Raw genomic sequence first — 23,363 nt, 5'->3', positions numbered from 1 at the left:
CAGGCAAGAAACCCTATACCATTTCAGACAAATGGCTATCCTGTCTCTTCTTAAAAACTTCTTTATACTTCCTGTGATGAGCAAAGTATGAGTAAGATGCAGTGATTTTTTTCAGGGCTTGAACCATATTCTGCTCTCTTCTGTAGTCAAAGTGAAGTTGATCTCTCTGAGCAGCAAGGAGGGTAAAATCCCTCCTATTTTCAACCTCCTCAAACAGGCAGCGTAACAACAATGATCATAACTGGAAGAGAGATTTATTATTTTAGTCTAATATTTCCCCAGAAGAAGCGTCAAAGGAGAGAGCAGCCATCTTAGTTTATTGAAAGAGAAAACTGAAGAGTTTGAAGCTTCCCAAAGATTCGTGTCTTCCCCAGAGAATAAAAGAAAATAGGGAATTTATGTACTATATTTGAAACCTCTGACCTTCTCCCTTAGAAAGACGAGTCTTTGCCTTGAGGATACAACAGAAGCTTTTCACCCAGAGTGAAGATCACTTGAGGTTTTTCACCTGGAACGTAGAGCCACTGGGCTGGGAGGGACCTCAGAGGTCTTCTAGTCCAACCCTCAGCTCAAGGCAGGAGACCTTATATACCACCGTGGTCAAAAGGTTGTCCAGTCTATTTCTGAACACGTCCAGTGATGGAACACCCACAACTCTGGGAGGCAAGCTATTCCATCGATTAAACGTTCTCACTATTAGAAAATGTCTGCTTACTTCTAGCTTGGAGCTCTCTTTAACAAGCTCCCATCCACCCATGGCTTTTTCTCCTGCCCTCTGGAGCTTTGGAGAAGAAGTCAATCCCCTCTTCTCTGTGATAGCCCATCTGTCAATGCTGCTAACATCAGATGTTCTTGCTTGACAATATATGAAGATGCAGACATTTTCTATTTAACCTGTGTATTGCTTTTAGAGTAGAAATTAGATGGTGCTGGAAGGGAGGTGGGGGGGAAGAATGTGCTTGGGGACTAGTTAGCCATAACAATAATTCAGTAGCTATTCTTCAAGGCTAGTTGTAATAAGAGGACATAAGTGCTGGGGGTTATGGAACGGGAGGGAAAGGTCATACTTCAAACCAATTGGAGAATGTGATTAATGACTGTTAAATGAAGGAGTGAGTTGTGCCTAGATCAGGGGTGGGCAACCTCGGCTCTTTTATGACTCGTGGACTTCAACTCCCAGAATTCCTGAGCCAGCCATGCTGAGGGGAAAGGGAGAGGTTTCCAAGCTGAGCCATGCTGGCTAGGAATTCTGGGAGTTGAAGTCCACAGTCATGAAAGAGCCGAGATTGCCTACCCCTGGCCTAGATACTGTATGTTGGGGGAGGAGAATTCCAGATTTTGGCTTCACTATGTATGGTGCCGAAGCTATGTTGCAAATTAAAAGATTCTTTAAGGTAAACTGTTAGAAGTAAGTCTTCATCCTGGTTCATCCAAGCCAGGAATAAATAAGCAAACATGGCGACTGCTTTGGGAAGAAGGTTACAGTTTATTGCAGAAAGATGGTTCTTCAGGAAAGAGCAGAGGAGAGAAGGGCTGAGCACATGGTGTTGTAGGTTTTTATACCCCCTCTAGCCTTTTGTTTGGAATAGTTTCCTGTTCCTGTGGCATGAACTTTGAGGCTATTTCCTGTGTCAGATATTCTGACCTGAGTTTAGGTGTGCCTCTATGGTATACTTGATGGTAATGGGTTAGTCCTATTAGAGTTTCTTTGTCTTGAATTCCCTGGCTCCAACCGTCCTGATGGTTTTACATTTGCATTTATATGAAGCTAGCTCTTGCTTGGGACAAAGAAATTTGGGGCCAGGTTTGGTTTCTGCTTTTCAAAAAATCCTTTTGGTGAAAAATATATTTTCCTTTTTAATATTTCCTTTGGGGGGGGAGGGGGCTAACTTCCCTCAATAAACAATGCCTCAAAGTTCTTTGAAGAGCTTCATCTTTCGGAACCATGACGCCATCAAATACTGACAGTTATCCTGTCCCCCCTTCTTCCTTCTCCGCCATAGGCTGGGCATGCTTCGCTCCCTCAACCCTTCATCGTAGGATTAAGCCTCCAGGCCCTTTGTTGCTCTTCTCTGCCCACTTCCTAGGCTGGGCTCTCTCTCTTTTTTCATCCTGGTGACCAAAGTTGTATCCCAGTGTGGCCTCACAAGTGCAGGATTAAAGCGGTGCCCCCAATTCTCCTCATCTTGACCTTGTCCCTCTGTTGATTCAGCCCAGGAGTGCATTGGCCCTTTTGGCCCCTCCCCCTGATCCCCGGCTGGGAGGGGCTGTGCGGGGTCTCCTCTCCCCCGGAGAACCCTCCCGCTTTTCCCAGCCCCGCAGCCCCGCCCCTCCCCCAAGAGGCGGAGTCCCCGGAAGGGGATTTCCCGATGGAACTTTAGATGCCCTTTCTACGACCCTCTCCCCGGTTGGGCCTGGACGTCTGCCTAGCAACAATGACGACAGGAGAATGCTTTTTCTTTTCCTACTGGTTGGAATTGGCCAATCACCAGCTTGTTCTGGATCGTTGCGTTGTTGATCACCGAGAGCGCCTCTTTCTTCGCTTTGTCACTTCAGGGGCGCGGGTTGGGGGTCGCGGCCTTTCTACGCCCTGGACGTCTGCCTAGCAACAATGACGACACGAGAATGCTTTTTTTCCTACTGGTTGGGATTGGCCAATCACCAGCCTGTTCTGGATAGTTGCGTGGTTGATCGCCTCGTTCTTCGGGGCGCAGGTTGGGGATCGCGGCCAGGATGGCTCTGCGCTCTGCGCCCCTCTTGCTCCTGGTGCTGGTGGCGGTCGCCCTCCGGGAGGGCTACTTTGGTGAGTCCCTTTGGGGCCTTTGGGGGGTTTCGGCCGCTTTTTCTTCCAGGGAATCTTTCTCTTTCCTTCCCCCCAAACGTTTATTCCCAGAAAGAGAACCCTGATTCGGTCCTCTTTCTAGTCCGCACCCCCTCCCCCCCTCTGACCACTTTGAGATCAGGCCCTAAAGCGTGAATGCGACTCTGCTGCTTCCTCTCCCCTCCCCCCCCTCCCTCCGAGATCCCTTTTGGGAACAGGACAAGGGTGGCTCCTCCAGAGGTCAATCAAGTCTATCTGGACGCCCCCAAGCGCAGTTCTTTCCCACTTGCAAAGTGGAGGTTGTCGGAAAGCGGCGTTTGCACAGGACCAGGTCAATTCACAACCTCCTGGCTGCCTTCGCACAACCTCTTGGGTCGTCTTCCCTGCCTTTGGAGAGTCTCCGTGGCTCTTTGTGGCTTCTGGTGCTGGGAAGACCCGGCTTGTTTCTTGACTGGGTTCCGTGTATTAACAGACACGGAGGCTGGTTCGATGAGAGCAAAGGGGTTAAGGCTGCCCTGTGAATGCAGCCGGAGAAGAAACTCTCAGAGCTCTTCCAGCTTCACCGATTTCCTAGGAATGCTTACGTTTTTCTCTTTTATTCTTTTAACCCACTTGCAAGCTGTTGCTTTTCTGTTCATTGGGCAGCCTTAGTGTGTTTTCCATGTTTATAGTTTGACAATTAAAATTCAACAGTGACTTAATGTGATTTTTTTTTTTGTCCTTGTTAGTAAAATTTGGCGTAGTTTTATGTCTTGCAAATTTAGTCTCTTCTCCAAGGAAGGGCTGTAAAAACTTTGATGCTCCTCAGTCAGGAGTTTGCATGATAGAAACTGAAATAATGGTTTATTTTTATCTTGGATTCACCAGGGGGGCTTTAAAAGGTGACAAGACCCTCCACACAGAGGCTGAGTTTCTGGAGAGGACTCCAGCTAAGCCCCCCCTCCCCAACATGGATGTCCCAAGCACCATCAGCGGGGGGCGGGGCAAGGTGTGGGGCCAGGGTAGAGAGGGGAATTCTGGGAGTTGAAGTCCAAGTGGCTGAGTCTGAGAAACTCTGATTTAGGCCTTTACGTTGAAGAGACACTGATCATTTGAAGAGTTGGATCTTCTTCTTCTTGTGCCATATCCATTATCGGACGTGGGCGATCATGTTGGTGATCCTGTTTTTATCAGCAGCCACATAAAAAAGTGCTGCTGAGTTTTGTCTAAACCAGTCCCTTAGATTTTGAAGCCACGATGTTCTTCTTCTGCTTGGACCTCGTTTGCCTTCAATTTTTCCCTGGAGGATTAAATGGAGTACGCCGTATTTTTCTGGGTGTCGCATCACATGTCGGAAATATTCTAATTTTCGTTTTTTAATGGTTTTGATGATTTCCCTTGGCTTTCCCAGGCGGCTTATCACCTCCTCACTTCTGATCTTGTCAACCCAGCTTATATGTAAGAGCCGCCCTGTAAATCCACATTTCAAATGCTTCTAGTCTCTTCAGGTGGCCTTCTGTCAGAGACCAGCTCTCTACTCCATAGAGCAGGATAGAAAAAATATAGCCTCTGACAAGCCTGATTTTCAGTCTTAGGCTTAGGTCGTGAAAGAGTTGGATAGCCACGATCAACCCCCTCCCAAGCTGGCAGAAAGGAATTTCTGCCTTTCTTTCTGCTGATAAAGTGCAGGATCAGAACCAAAGGAGGACAAGTTTTAAAGCAGCGGTTCTCAACCTGTGGGTCGCGACCCCATTTGGGGTCGAACGACCATTTCACGGGGGTCGCCAAACAACGCGATCCGCCATTTTTTTTGTCAGCTGGCGGCACCGCGTCCTTATGACCGGGGTCGCCAGAAAAAAAAGGTTGAGAACCACTGTTTTAGAGGATCTTCTGCAGAAAGTGAAGAGTGGGATTCAGAGTAACCTGGTGCATTGCAAATGTCTGTGAATGCCCTAACCGGGTTGCTGAAATGAAGAAATCTTGTGATAATCACAGGGAGATATTCTGTGGAATGAGGGTGAGCCCCCCTCTGAGTCCCGGGTTCAAAGCTGATTCCTGCTTAGATGGCTGAACTCTGGGAGGCAAGGGGGAATTTTACAGCCGGGGGGGGGGATGTGGAGGAAGATTTGGGGGGCTACGTGGCTTCATTGCTGCTCCCTTCCCTCCCCCTTTTCCTTTCATATTTCGGTTTCCCTTAAGATACCCATGGCCTCCTGGTCTCAGTTGGATTCCCCCAGAAAGGGCAGAAGTGAGCAATCCAGAAGAGGTTCATGAGGGAGCCTTTGGATGGAGGGGGGAAGGGCACAATTGAGGAAGGTAAAGTTGGGGGCCCTTGGCTTCCCCTCCTCTCTCACCCCAACTTCCTTGCCCTCAACCCTTCAGCCCTCCAAAAGCTGCTTCTTTCCCTCTTAGGTCGCTTCCCTATTCCAACTCCTGCCTCCCCTTCCATCCTCTCCTCCTTCCTTTCCTCCCTTTCGCCCCTCCAGTTCTTCTTCTTTCTTCGGCTTCTCTTCTTCTTCTTCTTCTTCTTCTTCTTCTTCTTCTTCTTCTTCTTCTTCTTCTTCTTCTTCTTCTTCTTCTTCTTCTTCTTCTTCTTCTTCTTCTTCTTCTTCTTCTTCTTCTTCTTCTTCTTCTTCTTCTTCTTCCTTCTCCTCCTTCTTCCTTCTTTCTCCCCAGAGCCTCAGACTGGAGCCTCCATAGGATGAGGGTCCTTGACTGGAGCCCCCTAACTCTGCCCCTCTGGGTCCCTTCCAGGCACCTCCTCGCACTCCCTGATGTTTTTCTCCACCGTCATCTCGGAGCCCAGTCAGGGGCTGCCCCAATTTGTCTCTGTGGGGTCTGTGGACGGTCAGGTCTTTGCTTACTATGACAGCAACACCCGAAGGGTGCAGCCTCGAGTCTCCTGGATAGAGAAGGTGGGGAAGGAGGACCCCCAATACTGGGACAGGAACACCCAGAGAGTACGTTACAGTGAGGTGGCCTTCAGAGATATCCTGGAGACTGTGAGGAGACTCTACAATCAGAGCGAAGGTGAGTGATGGGTCGGATGGCTCCTCCTGCCCCATAATCCCCTCCCCAGGAATCAGAGGGCGGAGAAAGGCCTTCCCCACATTGCAAAACGGATTGTAAGTATGTTTATTTTATTTTTTTTAGAAAAAAATCAATATAAGCTTGTCCGTGCCTCCATAGCTGACCTTTTCTGCCAATTGCAGTTAATAAACTCATGTTTAAAGTGATCCATCTGTCTATCTCTATATTGATAGGATGTGGATATGGATATAAACTGAGTTAAAAGAGACCGAAATCTCCCCTCCCCCCCATGAAAGTTGGAGGGTCCTGGCCTTGGTGGACCCCCTGCTGTGGGGGAGGGAGGGGATCCCAGGTCTTTCCCGGAAAAGAAGGAGGTGGATCCTAAGGAGATCCTAGGGGAAGCAGGTCCTGCTCCTTCTGTCTGTTTCCACCCCAGAGAAATGAGAGATCAACTGCAGATCCATCTGGGCTGATTAGATCCCTCTCTTTCACCTCTTTTTGGAGGGATGAGGGGGGCCAAAATGGCAGGAGCTTCTGCTCACCCTCCAGGTGGAAGGAGAGGCCAGGAAGCCAAATGGGGGTGGGGGGGCTCTTCGGGGGGGAACAGGATCACTTCCAGGATCCTCCCAACCTTGAGGGGAAAAAGGACAGAGAAGAAAGAAACCCCCATTTGGGGCCCTTCCTGAGTCGCTCAGAGCGCTGATGGCTTCCCATCCTTGGTCCCTCCAGCTGGACTCCTGCGCTGCCCTCTTGGTGGGGCTGCCCTGGAGGGGGGAGGCCTTCTTCAGCAGCCCCCCCCACTTCTGCCATGTTTGGGGGAGAAGATTCACCTCCAAGGAACCTCATTTAGGGGAGAGATTGGAAGCAAATATCTGTGTCACCAGAGGCTGCTTTGGGCTGAGGTAAACCTTCTCCACAAACATCAGCCATTTTCCCTCCTTTCATCCCAAGGAGGGGCAGCCCCCCTTCTTCTGCCCTTTCCTTCCCCGTCCCCCCCAGGCAGACACCCCAGAGATCTGCCTGTTCTGCCCCTGATCCCCAAGGATCCCCCCCAGATCCCTCCAGGCCCCCTGCTGGCCTCTCAGGGGAGCAGAGCTGGACCCAGAGGGCTCCCCCTGGTGGAGAAAGGGGGAAGGAGAGCGGCCAGAGTGGAGGGGAGCCTCCTTCCCAGGCCAAACAGCCCCAAATGTCCCAACCTTTCCTCCAAGGGAGGCTGCTTCCACCCTCCCATCCTCTGGGTCGCCCCCTCTGGACCTTCCCCACCTCCCTCCGGCCCTTTTTGGAGGTCTGGTGACCAGAACTGCACCCGATATTCCAGATGTGGTCCCATCCTTGATTTACGCAAAGGCTTTCTGACATTAGCCTCCATGTTTTCAGTACCATTTTAATGATCCCTGACATACTGGTGGCATTTAAAAAAAATTGTATATTTTTGTATTAATACTTTTCACCAAGAAGATAAAAAGGAGACAAAGAAATCAAAGAAAAAAATCAAAAAGTGCAAGAAAAGAAAACAAGCTGAAGAAAATTAGTCAAGAAAAAAGACATAAAGAAGTGGCTTCTGATTTTCTTCACAGCACTTATAAACATAAATATATTTTAGCCTCCCTAAAGCAGCCGTTCTGAACCTTTTGACCCTGGAGGAACCCTTGAAATATTTTTCAAGCCTGAACATCCAGGCTCAAAGATACGCCAGAATTGTTTCACGCGTAGAATTGTAGAGATGCATTAACAATAATAATTAATAATAACTAATAATAAAAAATGAAACTCGCCCTTTCAATGTGATCCCCGTACTTATTTATTGCTGCACAAATATTCAACTCTCTGCAAAACAAATTTCATCTTCAGCTGAAATAAGACAGTTTCTGTCTTGGCTTTTGATGCTTCTGAAATAAGACAGAGCTGGTTCTCAGAAGTTGAAAACTGCAGCCACATTTTCAGTGCCTTCCTGTGAATGGCAGGAGACTCTTCTTTGCAGATATACTGGATCCTCTTTTTGAGACCACGATCAGTTCCTCTTTGCAACCACAGATTCAGCAACTGTTCCCTCACTGGGATCCCTTCCTTTCCCCCCAAGAGTCTCCCCAACAGAGGAACTGCAGAAGGAAAGATGGAGGAGGCTCCCTCCCTCCGTTTCTGCTGCTCCTTTTCTCGGTCTCCCTCGGGATCCTCCGCTGGCTTTTCCAGCTTCCTTTTTCCTGGGGAGGTTCAGGGGCTCCATCCTGGGGGGGGGGGTGAAATGGAGGGAGGCAGGTTGAGGGAGGGGAGAAGGGCAGGTAGTGATGGGGGCTTTCTTTCCCTTGAGCTCTGAGGAGGAAATGTGGGAACTCAAAGTCCTTGCAGGGAGAGGGGTCTCCGTCTATCTTGAGGATTTCCCAAAACCATCATCTTGCCCCTGTTTCAGGCCTTCACACATGGCAGAGGATGGACGGATGTGAGCTCCGGGGAAACAAGAGCAAAGGAGGTTTTGAACAGCATGGCTACGATGGGAGGACCTTCCTCACCTTCGACAAGGAGACCCTCACCTGGGTGGCTCCCGTCCCCCAGGCCCGGATCACCCAGAGGAAATGGGACGCTCTTCCAGGATATAATCAGAGAACGAAGTTCTTCCTGGAGGAATTCTGCATTGAGTGGCTGGAGAAGTACCTGTCCTACGGGAAGGAGACGCTGCTGAGGACAGGTGAGCCTCTGGATCCAGGCTGGACTTTCCTCCTTTGTGGCTGGATTTCTTGTCCACATTTGGGTTCCTGGTCTGCCGTCTGGCTGCCCAGGAGGGAATCCTCCCCCTCCCCTCCCCTCCCAGCCCCTCCCCATGACGCGGGAAGCCCTGATTGGTTTCCCTTGCCAGGCTGCCATTCCATGGACCGGGAAATGCAGCCTCTGCCTGGCGGGAGTCTGGGTGGATCAGGCAGGAGAAGCACTTGGGGGTGTCCTGTTCACAGCCCACAATGAGGCAACAGGAGCACTTGAGGTTCTTCAGTGAAATCCCCATTAGTCAAACTGTAGTCAAGGGTGAGGGGCATTCTTAATTTCCTCCCATTAACTCTCCTTCACCCCACTTCCCACAGGGGGCTCCCTCCCTGCCTTGCACCTGATGGCGCACCTCCCACGCCCACCACTAGAGGGCTCCACGTCTACCATTGAAATGACATTGTAAGTGCCCCCACTTGGGCAAAAAAAGGCCAAGATTGAGAGCTTCTTTCCTTCCTGGGTGGGGGAGGGGGGAAATTTCCAAAATATCTATGGCTCTGATTTAGTGAGCCTTTCCACAGAACGACCCCTTTCCCACCTTCAGGAGCACACCTTCAGCTCACAGGGGGTTTCACATTATTATTATTTTTTTAAACACGTTTTATTAAAATTTTCAGTTTTTACATCCAGATAATTAGGAAGCAGCATGGTGATAGGGCAGACATGTCAAACACAAGGCCCGTGGACCAGATGCGGCTCGCAAAGTGGTTTCATGTGGCCCGCGAAGCCATCCTGGAAACAGTGAGGGAACGGCCCCCGCTGCCTTGGCCCTGGCCCAGGCTGGCCGGGAGCCAATGTACAATTTTGTGGTGGCCATCTATGCTGAAACATTTTCAGTCTTAGCTCCACAAGGCCGTCTGGAAACAGCGAGGAACCAGCCCCTGCCGTGTCGGCCCCACCCCCTGGGTGCATGCTGGGGAGGTGTCACCCTTTGTGAGGAATGAAGAAATGGACCATCGCCTGGAAGTGGCCAGCAAATGGCCCTCACCTACTTCATAGATCTGGCTTGATGGGCTCTAGGGGAGAGGTTTTGGCAGGCAGTGGGACGTTCTCTTCACAGCGCCAAGAGCTGAGCCGGGTGGCGCGAATCTGATGAGAAGTGCAATGCCGCCTAGCCCTCAGCCTGCCCAGTTTCAGCAGGTAGCAAGGTGCAAAGCTGACGAGCTTCGCACCGCCCGACTCAACCTCTCGGCGCTGTGAGGAAAGCGCACCGCTGCCTGCTGAAACCACACCCACTCCACTCCATCCATGCCCACCCAGTAGGCCACACCCACTCTGGCCACACCTATCCAGCCCCCCCAAGGGAAACCGCAATGCTGATGCGGCCCTCAGTGAAATTGAGTTTGACACCCCTGTGATAGGGCAATCAATAATTGAACAACAAAATCATTCATATCTGCCAGGTTACGTCGTTAAAATTTCCCTCTGTATTTCCCTTAATTATTATATCATATTCAGATTAATACACTTCTAGGTAAAGCGCAATCAATCAATACATTTACCAATACCATTTTACTTATACCTATCCAAGTCCTGCTTTTAAGTTTTGTTGTTGTTGTTGTTGTTAATTGCGAAGTTGTGTCCGACCCATCGTGACCCCATGGACAATGTTCCTCCAGGTCTTCCTGTCCTCCACCATCTTCTGGAGTCCATTTAAGTTCACACCTACTGCTTCAGTGACTCCATCCAGCCATCTCATTCTCTATCGTCCCTTTCTTCTATTGCCCTCAATCTTTCCCAGCATTAGGCTCTTCTCCAGTGAGTCCTTCCTTCTCATTAGGTGGCCAAAGGATTTGAGTTTCAACTTCAGGATCTGGCCTTCTAAAGAGCAGTTGGGGTTGATCTCCTCTAGGACTGACCGGTTTGAACGCCTTGCAGTCCAAGGGACTCGCAGGAGTCTTCTCCAGCACCATAATTCAAAGGCCTCAATTCTTTGCGCTCAGCCTTTCTTATGGTCCAACTTTCACAGCCATACATTGCAACTGGGAAAACCATGGCCTGGACTATACGCACTTTTGTTGGCAGGGTGATGTCTCTGCTTTTTAGTATGCTGTCTAGATTTGCCATAACTTTCCTCCCCAGAAGCAAGCGTCTTTTAATTTCTTGGCTGCAGTCCCCATCTGAGGTAATCTTTGAGCCCAGAAAAATAAGTTAAGTTTTATTTAATTCCAATTACCATATTCCGATTTAGCCTTTCATAGCCATAGTATTTAAACTTCGGGTAACCCTAATTTCCCTCATTTCATTACAAGGTCATTATCGTGTCTAGAGTACATATATTATTCCAAAAATTACACTCTTGCTTTCTTTCACAAATATATTCTATTTCTCGTCCTGATAGGTCCTCATTTATTGATAAAATATCTTTTCATTTTCACAAATCCATTTCCATCTTACAGTTCCAAGCTATAATCTAATAGTTACTTTTCATTTCCATTATAAATCTAAATCCTAAATATTAAACCAGTCAATATCTCTAAAAATCTCCGTCATTAAGGTTCCTCCGTAAGGTGTTCACATTATAATGCTTTCCTATGGTTTGTTATTCATTTACCATCTAGACCAGTGGTTCTCAACCTTTTTAATGCCGCGACCCCCCCCAACCGGTCGTAAGTCAAGGACTACTCAACCGGTCGTAAGTCGAGGACTACTCAACTGTTGCAGCACCGTTTGCAGAATGGGACTTTTGGCGGGCTCAGCAGGGCAGAGACAGTCTGGACAATTCCTATGGGCTTTTGAAAGCCAATAGAATTAGGCTCTATTCAAGAGAGTCTATTCTATTGGCTTTCAAAAGCCAATAGAATAAAAGGGAGTAGCACAGCTAAGGAAAAGGGGAAAAAAATGGCGGACTGCATTGTTTGGCGACCCCCGTGAAATGGTCGTTCGACCCCAAATGGGGTCCCGACCCACAGGTTGAGAACCACTGATCTAGACTTCCCCCTTGCTCTACCCCAGACATGTCAAACACAAGGCCCGCCAGCCGGATGCAGCCCGCAAAGTGGTTTCATGTGGCCCGCAAAGCCATCCTGGAAACAGTGAGGGAATGGCCCCTTCTGCCTTGGCCCTGGCCCAGGCCACCCGGGAGCCAAGGTACAATTTTGTGGTAGCCATCTATGCTGAAATGCATTCAGTCTTAGCTCCACAAGGCCGTCTGGAAACAGCGAGGAACCAGGCCCTGCTGCGTTGGCCCCGCCCCCTGGGTGCATGCTGGGGAGGTGTCACCCTTTGTGAGGAATGAAGAAATGCACCATCGCCTGGAAGTGGCCATCAAATGGTCCTCGCCTACTTCACACATATCCGTCTTGATGGGCTCTGCCCCGGTCCCACCCCTTTCTGCCAGAGACACTCAGATCTGTCCCACTCCTACCCAGGCCCCCACAGGCCCCCTTGACGCGAATGATGTAGAGCTGGCCCCGCCCACCCAGTAGGCCACACCCACTCCATCCACACCCACCCAGTAGGCCGCACCCATCCTGGCCACACTCCCTCCCCACCCTGCCCCCCCCCCGAGGGCAACCGCAATGCTGATGCGGCCCTCAGTGAAATTGAGTTTGACACCCCTGCTCTGCCCCTTCCCCTCTGGGGTCCTTGATCCCTCCAGGATCAGCTGGTTGAGATCAGGGTCCCTGGGGGAATCCCCCTCCCCACAATTGCCAGCAGCTCTTCCCTATCAGGGAGGACACCCTCTCGCTTCCATTGGCATCCCCTCTCTCTGCCTTCCTTTGAGACACAGGATATTTTTTTCCCAGATTAACCAGGGTGGGATTTCAAAAGCCCTGAGCCCCTTTTTGCTTTGATTGTCAGTCTCTCCTCCTCCTCCTAAAATTGTGTTTGTGTCCCTTGGAAAGAGGCCTGGAGCAACCTCAGATTCTGGGGAGCAGGGGAAGACCCCCAAAGTAGGGAGAAACTTCTGTGTTGTTGTTGTCTTGAAAGGGAACATAAAAGAGCAGCTCCACTTTCCCTCCCCTGAAGGAAACAATCCAAGATCACTCAGAGTTCAAAGCAGCCAGAGAGGAATTTCCTTGGACCCTCAATTTGCTGCTGGAGGTTTTTCAGGCTGAGTCCCTGGGAAGGACTCAGCATCAGGAGTTCTTGTGGTTGAGCATTTTCCAGATCTGGAGCTTTTCCCAAAACTCTTGGAGACGCTGCGGGTGTGGAGTGGGAGGTAGTGGGAGGTTTTCCTGCCCCTCCAGGTTTCCCACCCACCTTTGAGATTCTGGAGGGGGTCAGAGTTAATTCCGGGGGTGCCGTTTCTGCAGAGCCCCCAGTGGTGACCATGAGCAGCAGGACAGAGGTGGTGGATGGGATGGAGACGCACGTCTGCCGCCTGTATGGCTTCTACCCCAGGGAGATCGATGCCTTCTGGACGAGGGATGGGGAGGTCTGGCTGCCGGACACCCTCCGTGGGTCCGTGGCCCCCAACGCGGATGGGACCTTCCACACCATGCTCAGCATCCAGATCGATCCGAAAGAGAGGGGCCGCTATCGCTGCCACGTGGAGCACGACGGCCTGCAGGAGCCTCTGGCCCTGGCCCTGGAGGGTGAGACGCTGCAGGGAGGGAAAGGCTGGGCTCTTTGGCAGGCTGGAGGGATGTGGGAGGGAAATCTCACCCCAGCTGTGTCCAGATGTGAGCATACTTGAGCTTTAAGCCATTGGGTTTTCCAATGTTTGAGGTTGGTGAACCTGCAGGGACCAGACCATAGAACTGGCTTCAGGGGATATAAAGGAAACTCCCTAATTCCATCACAAGATTTGGCAGATCCTGATGAAATCCTCTTAGATCCTCTCTTAGCTTTTGTCTCTCTTGTTTCTTCCCTCCAGCAGAAAAACAGCAGTTGTTCTGAGCGCCAGAAACAGATGTTTGTTTAAAATTCTTAAAGTACAGGAATCAGAAGGCGTCTGGTAGCCCCTTTTCTGAAGACAAATTTTAACTAAAATTGATCAACTGCAGCTGAAATGCAGACACTGGCTGGACTTGGTGCACCAGGAGTCAGAAAAAGGGCTACTAAGTCTGAGTTTTTGCCCTCAGAGACTAACATGGTTTTCCGCTTTAAAGGTCAAAATGTCACTGTGTGTTGCTGCAGTAAGACAGAAATTATACATTTTTTTATGATCCGATATGGGAATTCCTGAGGCTCAGCATAAAACCCCAGAAAAAAAAGCCCTCTCTCAAAGACCTCTGCACAGGCTCATAAGTGTCCCTGACCTTTTTTACACTGGACTTCTAATGTTGCAGAAATCAAATTCAAATCTTTTATTAACGATTGTCACCACACTACCAAAAATGTTCAAAGTTAATTTTTATGCTACTATCCCAAGCAAAACACAATACTCCTTTTATTTTTGTGGCTTTTAAGCAAGCATCAATTCACGGTTGGCATAACTGCTTTCAGTAGGAGTCCTGAATTTTGTGCAAGAGAAATTTAAATTTAAAGTTTCCCTCCGCAAAGCTGACTCCCCAAAGCAATACCACTTTACAATGCCTTGGTAAGGCCACATTTGGAATATTGCATCCAGTTTTGGTCACCACGATGTAAAAAAGTTGTTGAGACTCTAGAAAGAGTACAGAGAAGAGCAACAAAGATGATTAGGGGACTGGAGGCTAAAACATCATCATCATCATCATAATAATAATAACAACAACAACAATAATAATAATATAATTATTATTATTATAATTATTAATGATAGGCTCCTTGGATGCAATCCCAAAACAACTGGAGTACCACTTGAACACCATTGACATTGACAAATTCACCATTAATCAATTGCAAAAGGCGGCCTTACTAGGAACTGGTTCCATCCTGCGACGATATCTGTAATACCATCAAACATCCACATCTGCCTATCCCAGGTCCTGGGTAAGGACTCGATAGGTAGACAAAATGCCAAATCCAGTCTGAATATCGCTGACTGTGCGATGATCCATGATGATGATGATGATGATGATGATGATGATGATAATAATAATAATAATAATAATAATAATAATAATAATAATAATAATAATAAGAAGAAGAAGAAGAAGAAGAAGAAGAAGAAGAAGAAGAAGAAGAAGAAGAAGAAGAAGAAGAAAAGAAGAAGAAGAAGTTGGAAGGGATTTTGGAGGTCATCAAGTCCAACCCCCTGCTTAGGCAGATAACCCTATACCATTTCGGACAAATGGCTGTCCAGTTTCTTCTTAAAAACTTCCAGTGTTGGAGCATTCACCACTTCTGGAGGCATGTTGTTCCACTGGTTAATTGTTCTCACTGTCAGGAAGTTTCTCCTTAGTTCTAAGTTGCTTCTCTCCTTGATCAGTTTCCATCTGTTGCTTCTTGTCCTGCCTTCAGGCACTTTGGAGAATAGCTTGACTCCCTCTTCTTTGGGGCAGCCCCTGAGATACTGGAACACTGTTATCGTGTCCCTCCTTGTCCTTCTCCTCATTAAACTAGACATACCCAATTCCATCAATCTTTCCTTATATGTTTTAACCTCCGGTCCCCTAATCATCTTTGAATGAGATGGAAAGGCTGCTGGAATTGGGTTTGTCTAGTTTAATGAAGAGAAGGACGAGGGGTGACATAATAGCAGTGTTCCAATATCTCAGGGGCTGCCCCAAAGAAGAGGGAGTCAAGCTATTCTCTAAGGCGCCTGAAAGCAGGACAAGAAGCAACGGATGGAAACTAATCAAGGAGAGAAGCAACCTAGAACTAAGGAGAAACTTCCTGACAGAACAATTAACCTGTGGAACAACCTGCCACCAGAAGCTGTGGGTGCTCCATCACTGGAGTCTTTTAAGAAGGGATTTGTCCAGAATGTTATGGGGTCTCCTGCTTGAACAGGGAGTTGGACTAGATGACCTCCAAGGTCCCTTCCATCTCTGTTATTCTTTTATTCTATTTCTGCCATTTGTGGGGCTGTCCAGAAGTTGGATATCGCCATCTTTTATTTTTTATGCGGAAGTTCTGGAAGTACAAAATATCATATATTTTTTTTGCTATTTCTGGACTGGCCAAAGAATATGCAAGTATATACTTTAAAAAACGATAGTTGATATGAACGCGTTTCCTTTAAAATAATAAAATTCAAACACTCAAACTGAAGAAAAAAGGAAGCCTGCAGAGCTATCCAATTACACTCAAGAGTCATCACATACTGGAGCAGCCTATAAAAAGATCACAGACATTTTTGTTTCACTTTTTTTTTTTAAATATGATTTCAGCTGCCTTCATGCTGGGCTGGGGAGAGAAGAAGGCAGCATCAGGAGGACACGTCCTCTAACAGTGGTTAGCAAGGAGCCCTCATGCTACAGTTAGAGGCCTACGAAGACAGCCAGCCCTGTAGACTTTTTAATTTGAGGAATTTTCATTCTTTTGACTGAATTGAGACTCTCCTTTAATTGGGATGATTGTTTGGGGTTCTCCTCCTTCAATTACCTGCTCTTTCTCCCAATTCAGAACCAAAATCCAACCTGGGGCTCATCATCGGCTATGTTGTGGTTGGCCTTGTCCTGATGATGTGTGCGATTGTTGGGATCTTGGTATTTCTTAGTAAGTATCCTTTTCTGGGTGATGGAAGGAAGATGGGGAGGTTCCTCCCAAGTCTCTCTCTTTGGGGAGCTTCTTCAGGGCTTCCTCCTGTCCTGCTTTCCCAGCCCTCTTGGGGAGCCTCTGAGATCTCGGCCTCTTGCTGGGACTCCAGTCTTGACTCGGCTGAGTCTGAGGGTGGGACAATCCTGCCTTCTTCTGCGTTGGGAAGAGGCATCCCAGTTCCGTCCCTTTCAAAGACTTCGGTGGAAGAGCAGCAGAGAAGGATTTCCATGAGAATCTTCCTCCCCTCCCAGCTGCTGCTGCTTCCCCCCTTTCCCTCCCTCCATCTTGGAGGCAGCAGGTCTCTCTTGGGGCAAATCAGGAGATACATTTGCATTTTGAAGATCTTTCTGTCTTTATTAATGAGGCAAAGTGACTGCAAAATATCTCCTGGGGTTCTTCCTTCCAGAGAGGGAGAGATTGGATGGTCTCTGGTGGATTCTTTCCAGCTTTCACTGATTTTTGTCCTTGCAGAAAGACGTCAAGATGACGGCACCGCAACATCAGGTGAGCGATTTATCCTCTTTCCATGTGATTTCCAACTCAGAAGAGGCCTCAGAGGCACGATCACTTGACGGTTGTGCGTGTATACATGGGTGGTTTTAAACACAAAAGAAGCTCATAAAGCCACAGAGTCATGCTCTTTCCTCCTAAGAACTAGTCTGGGGAAAGAGGGCTCCTTTTTATAACAGCCAGGCTGTTCTTGGGACTAGAGACCCCCCCCCCAAAGGACAACATCGGGCACAGGAAACCCTCAAGAAGGTGAGAAGACCCACCTGGGTGGAAGATTTCTCTCATTGAGAAGCTGCTTTGTTTTCCAACTAGGACTGGGGTGTCAAACTCAATTTCACTGAGGGCCGCATCAGCATTGCGGTTGCCCGGGGTGTGTGTGTGTATGGCCAGAATGGGTGCAGCCTACTGGGTGGGTGTGGATGAATGGGTGTGGCCTACTGGGTGGGCGTGCCCAGTTCTACATCATTCGCGTCAAGGGTGTCTGTGGTAGCCTGGGCAGGAGTGGGACAGATCTGAGGGTCTCTGGCAGAAGGGGTGGGACCGGGGCAAGCGCCAAGGCATGGTCCACCGGGGCAAGTGCCAAGATGGCCACCACAAAATTGTACCTTGGCTCCCGGCCGGCCTGGGCCAGGGCCAAGGCAGCAGGGGCCGTTCCCTCACTGTTTCCAGGATGGCTTCGCGGGCCACATGAAACCACTTTGCGGGCCGCATCCGGCCCCCGGGCCTTGTGTTTGACATGTCAGAACTAGGAGGAACTTACAAAAATCACTTTCCTTGCTCTGGTTTGTTCCTGTAGAGGAGAAGGGAAAATCTCCCTGTTGGATCCAGGCAGGGAAGGCAACCCAGAGTCTGCATGGTGGAGCCTGGCCCCCTTTGGAGGAGAGAGAGCCCTGAATTCCTTGGTGTGAAATACGCAAACCACTGGTAATGCCATGATCCCCAGCGGTTAGAGACTCTTCTGGTGGCATAGCTGAGACCAGGCTGAATCTGGAAAGTGGGCGGTGGGTGGGTTTCCCCTCTTAGAGGTGTGCCCAGCTGGGTTTAGGGTTTGGCCCCCACCGAGACCCCAGGACAGGGGAGGTGGGGTGGCAGTGGTCCTCTGAGAATCTCCGCCGGTTTTCAGAGGCCTTAATCCCCACGTTTCTGGTTGTGACTCCCCGTTTCTGAATCTGGGCTCACGGGATCAGTTGGGATTGTGGCTGCTGTACTAGCCTCCCTGCTGCGTGGCCACCTCCCTGCCTGAGTGCAGTGGAGTGTCTCAGGATTATGGTCCTGGGAGTCTTCATTCTGCCATCCCTGTGTTTGGTCTCGCGAGGGGCCCAGGAGTTCATGGCCACCAGGGTGGATCTGGACCCCTGCCAGATCATCTTGGACCCGGCTTGGGACCGTGGTCGCACACCAGGTATGATCTTGTTGTCAGAGCAATGGCAATGTGATCTGGTGGGGGAATCGAGTTCACAATGTAACGTTTTAATATTTTACATGGCATTTTTTAGACTCGTATCGTGCGCTTCCTAGAGTCATGAATAGAGAGATGGATAGCATAGAAGGCTAATAATAAAATAAACGAACAACCTGGTCCTTTGAGGGATTCACAAAGCTGCAGAGATTTAATGGGGAAGAGAGAGAGAGAGAAGGGGGGGGGAGGGAGGGAGGGAGGGAGGAGCAGGGCAAGGCAAAAACTCACTCTGTGTCTGTCTCTCCAATGCAGGGAGGAACCAGGCCATTTAGCAGCCCCCTGGCAGGTGAGTAGCCCCCGTGGGAGCTGTATGGAGGGGGGGGGGAGAGGAAGGAATGGAAGTTGAGGGCTTTGAGGTCCAAGGACCAATTGACGGTGAAGCTACATTGGGGAATTCCTCTTCTCTCCTAATCTACTCAAACACTGCAAGGGTGAGGAATTTGGGGGCGATTCAAGTGGGCTCTGGGGAGGGGCCTGCCTTGGATCACGAGACCTGCAAAAAAGGAGATTTGAGTGTCACCAGGGCAAGAGGCACCTGGCGGATCCCTCCCTTGAGGCGCTGCTTCTGCTCCTTCCCGGGGCTGATCTTGTCTGATCCCTCAGCCTGGACGGTGGGATTCCTCCTCTGGGCTCCCTCTCAGACTGACCCTGCCTGCTTTTTCCCTCCTTTTTTGCAGCCGGAGTAGACACTTCCAGCATGAGGAGAGAGGAGAGAAGACGGGAATCAAGACTTCTTCTGAATTAGGCCGGACTCTCAGGAGGCGCCCTTCAGGCCCTTCCACCATGCTGGAACCAGGATGTATTTGGGGTCTTTCATCACCGCTTTTGTCGCTACCTCAGTATTATATTGTATTTTGTTACGACTGAGGGACAGAGGAGATAAGAAAATCTTATGTGTTTAGGATTGTGGAATCGAAAGGATTCAAACGAGCGGGTGTAGTAGATATTACTTTACTTTTATTTTATTTTTTTATTTTTTTATTTTATTATTTTATTTTATATTTTATATTTATTTTATTTTATATTTATTTATTTATTAATTATTTGGATCCTGCCGAAGGTACTGAAGATATCCAACACACCTGTAGTAGATGTTATTTTATTTTTATTTTTTATTATTTTATTTATTTTTATTTTATTTTATATTTATTTATTAATTATTTGGATCCTGCCGAAGGTATTGAAGATATCCAACACACCTGTAGTAGATGTTATTTTTAATTATTTTATTTATTTTTATTTTATTTTTTATTTTTATTTATTTATTTATTATTTGGATCCTGCCGAAGGTATCGAAGATATCCAACACACCTTCCTCCTCCTATTTTTCCCCACAACAATTCACCCTGTGAGGTGGGCTGGGCTGAGAGAGAGTGACTGGCCCAAGGTTCACCCAGCTGGCTTTCATGGCTAAGCTAAGGCTGGACCTGAACTCGTAGTCGCTTTCTAGCCTGGTGCCTTAAAACCACTAGACCAGGGGTAGGCAACCTTGGCTCTTTTATGACTCGTGGACTTCAACTCCCAGAATTCCTGAGCCAGCCATGCTGAGGAGAAAGGGAGAGGTTTCCAAGCTGAGCCATGCTGGCTCAGGAATTCTGGGAGTTGAAGTCCACGAGTCATAAAAGAGCCAAGGTGGCCTACCCCTGCACTAGATCAAGCTGGCTTGTATACCTTGCAATAGTTTTGTAACAGAGCTTGTAGCAGCTACGTTGTTATTTCTGATGGCCTTTAATAGGTTTGTGCTGATGAACAGGTTTTGGAGAAGGGTTCATAGCGAATGGGGAGAGGAATAGGATGAAGAGTTGCTGGTTTTACTTTAAGGGAGAGAGATGTTAATCTTCATCATAACTGCCTGGATTGAAAGTGGAAGTTTTTTTTCCTTATTTTTCTTTATATTAGTTGTATAAAGATAATGTGTACCATGTGTTGCCATTTATGTATTTTCATGGCTTAGAAAAACGGAGCAGGAGCCCTCCCCCATCTTGAAAAGCTGATTTTTGCCACCAAAGTTGGTTATTTGATGGCTTTGTTCCCCGTTTTTTGGAAGGGAAGACTAGGAATGACCCAAGATGACCTTTGGACGATGATGCACAGAGAAGAAAAGGGACTGGATGTCTGCAATTCTCAGTAAGGACTAATCGGAAGGTCTAATCTCTTGCCATCCTTTCCCTTCAGCTGCTCCTCTTTCTTAAGCACACCTGGGTTTTAATTGCATGTTTTGAAGCTTTACAATCTCTTGACTCGTGACTAGTTTTACTTCTGAGGTATTTTATAACCTGGACTTTTACAACTTTTTTTCTCCTCTTTCACTGTTTACTGTTAAATTCAAATTATTATTTTTTTAATTGTAAGGAAGTTGCAGTCGATTTTACATTTACATTTACACAGTATTATACTATAAATCTTGTTATTTCTAGCTTTTTTCTTTTCTTTTTCTTAAGAGTCTCGATATTTATCTCTTAATTTTTGATGGGAAGATTCCCTTTTCTTCAACTCTGGGGGGGAACAAACCCTTTCTCTGTGGAAGCTGCTGTTTATCTGCTTCTCTTGTCCTTGAAGAGAAAACGAAAAATGGTTTTTCATATCTTTAAAAGGAGATAAATTATTTTGGGAGATAATCGAAAAAAGAACGCTCTCCAACTTAGGGGTTTTATTTAAAAATATAAACAAAAAAATTCAACGAGCAATTCTGCAAAGCTAAGAGGATTTCCAAATGCAGGAATTGGGCCAAATTTGATTTGTTCTGGTTAAGATGCCAAGAAGAACGTATTTGGTTTGCCAGAAAAGATTGAAAAGAATAGGAATATAAGAAACTCTGAGACAACAGACATGACCAAGGATGGACTGGATCTTCTTGGCAAGAGAAATGCTGTGTTGTTGAGGACAATTATTCAACAACGGATGTTGCAGAGATACTTACAACAGAGACTTATGAAGTTTGGAAATGAGATGCAGTTGTTGGTAAAGTTCCTAATTAAAAACCTATGGAAAGGTTTCACTATTAAGAACCAAATGAAGGTATTTGACCCTGGACTCAGAGATAACGATCGGAGTGATTTGCAGCAAATAAGGAACTGTGTAAACTTTCAATGAATAAATAATAATAAGAGACTGTTAACAGAGTGCTTTGAATTTTTAACTTTGCTGTTGTTCAACTGATTAACTATTTATCCTTCCACTTATGTCAGGGGTGTCAAACTCAATTTCATTGAGGGCCGCATCAGCATTGCAGTTGCCCTGGGGGTGGATGGGGAGGTGTGGCCTACTGGGTGGGCGTGGATGGAGTGGATGTGGCCTACGGGGTGGGCGTGGCCAGCTCTACATCATTCGCGTCAAGGGGGCCTGTGGGGGCCTGGGCAGGAGTGGGACAGATCTGAGGGTCTCTGGCAGAAAGGGGTGGGACCAGGGCAGAGCCCATCAAGCCGGATATGTGAAGTAGGCGAGGGCCATTTGCTGGCCACTTCCAGGCGATGGTGCATTTCTTCATTCCTCACAAAGGGTAACACCTCCCCAGCATGCACCCAGGGGGCGGGGCCAACGCGGCAGGGGCCGGTTCCTCGCTGTTTCCAGACGGCCTTGTGGAGCTATGACTGAATGCATTTCAGCATAGATGGCTACCACAAAATTGTACCTTGGCTCGCGGGTGGTCTGGGCCAGGGCCAAGGCAGAGGGGGCCATTCCCTCACTGTTTCCAGGATGGCTTTGCGGGCCACATGAAACCATTTCGCAGGCTGCATCTGGCCCCCGGACCTTGTGTTTGACATGTCTGACTTATGTAATCTATGACAGTCAATTAGGTTAGAAATAGATGTGCAACATTATACATTTTTGACCTCTTTTGCAGGGGGGGGGGGAAACTAATCTATTGTTGCAATAGATTTCTGAGCATTCAACTAGGTTGACCAAATATTTGATCATCCAGAGTTTGACAAATAAGCACAGCATTCAAAAACACTGAATTTTTCCAGATTGCCACTTATGGATTTTCATGCTTTTGAAAAATGGAACATGAGATCGATTGCACAGCCAGGATGCTACCTCCTTAACAATTGCACATATATTGTAAGTTTGTCAAAATTGTTTGCTGAAATGAATGATCCTGTTTTCTTCTCACCTGAGTTGCTGTCTGTTTGGGGCGGTTGAAAATAGGGATTTTGCTGCTCAGAGAGACCAATTTTACTTTAACTACAGAAGAGAGCAGAATATGGTTCAAGCCTTGAAGAAATCATTGCATCTTACTCACACTTTGCTCATCCTGGGAAGTGTAAAAGCAGCAGCATCAATTCATTATTGACTAAATTTGGCCCTGATAATAACAATGATCATAACCGGAAGAGAGAGAGATTATTTTACTCCAACGATTCCCCAGAAGAACCGCCAAAGGACAGAGCAGCCATCTTAGTTTATTTTGGGAAAACTGAAGAGTGTGAAACTTCCCAAAGATTCATGTCTCCCCCAGAGAATAAAAGGAAATAGGGAATTTATGTACTATATTTGATACCTCTGATCTTTTCCTCTAGAAAGACGAGACACCTTGAAGATGCAACAAAAGCTTTTCATGCAGAGCAAAGATCACTTGGGTTCTTTCACCTGGAACATAAGATTCATTGGGCTGGGAGGGACCTCAGAGGTCTTCTAATCCATCCCTCAGCTCAAGGCAGGAGACTATACCATCGTGGTCAAAAGGTTGTCCAATCTATTTCTGAACAGTGGAACAACCTGCCTCCAGAAGCGGTGAATGCTCCAACACTGGAAGTTTTGAAGAAGAGACTGGACAGCCATTTGTCTGAAATGGTATAGGGTTTCCTGCCTGAGCAAGGGGTTGGATTGGATGACCTCCAAGGTCCCTTCCAACTTATTATTATTATTATTATTATTATTATTATTATTATTATTATTATTATTATTATTATTATTATTATTATTATCAATCATCGCACAGTCAGCCAGATGTTCAGACGGGATTTGGCATTTTGTCTACCTATCGAGTCCTTACCCAGGACCTGGGATAGGCAGATGTGGATGTTTGATGGTATTACAGGTATCGTCGCAGGATGGAAGCAGTTCCTAGTAAGTCCGCCTTTTGCAATTGACTAATAGCGAATTTGTCAATGCCAAGGGTGTTCAAGTGGTGCCCCAGTTGTTTTGGGATTGCACCCAAGGAGCCTATGACTATTGGTACTACCCTTGCTTGCTTTTGCCACAGTCTTTCTATTTCTATTTGTAGGTCTTTGT

At 47.6% G+C, this 23,363-nt stretch overlaps 1 protein-coding gene across 5 annotated transcripts; it reads left to right on the top strand.

Annotated features, from left to right (window-relative positions):
• The first annotated feature begins 2,434 nt into the window (after window positions 1-2,434).
• On the top strand, window positions 2,435-21,253 carry LOC120311114 (major histocompatibility complex class I-related gene protein-like). 5 transcript variants are annotated; one of them, XM_039350283.1, is made up of 9 exons: window positions 2,452-2,803; window positions 5,555-5,830; window positions 8,238-8,513; window positions 12,844-13,125; window positions 16,025-16,117; window positions 16,631-16,663; window positions 17,466-17,593; window positions 18,381-18,414; window positions 18,806-21,251. In XM_039350283.1, the coding sequence occupies exons 1-7, from the start codon at window positions 2,734-2,736 to the stop codon at window positions 17,561-17,563; spliced, it is 1,128 nt and encodes a 375-aa protein (XP_039206217.1). In that variant the 5' UTR covers window positions 2,452-2,733; the 3' UTR covers window positions 17,564-17,593; window positions 18,381-18,414; window positions 18,806-21,251. The 5 variants fall into 5 exon arrangements, with proteins under 5 accessions (XP_039206216.1, XP_039206215.1, XP_039206218.1 ...); XM_039350281.1 differs by having other exon boundaries at window positions 2,444-2,803; window positions 16,025-16,663; window positions 18,806-21,252; XM_039350284.1 differs by lacking the exons at window positions 18,381-18,414; window positions 18,806-21,251 and adding an exon at window positions 8,902-8,986 and having other exon boundaries at window positions 2,449-2,803; window positions 17,466-17,571.
• Window positions 21,254-23,363: the final 2,110 nt, after the last annotated feature.

This window comes from Crotalus tigris, unplaced genomic scaffold, assembly GCF_016545835.1.
Source record: "Crotalus tigris isolate CLP2741 ecotype Arizona unplaced genomic scaffold, ASM1654583v1 scf7180000018317.730465, whole genome shotgun sequence".
Taxonomy (NCBI): Eukaryota; Metazoa; Chordata; class Lepidosauria; order Squamata; family Viperidae; genus Crotalus; species Crotalus tigris.
Note: the sequence above shows the minus strand (reverse complement) of the source record. Positions and strands in the feature narration are given on the sequence as shown.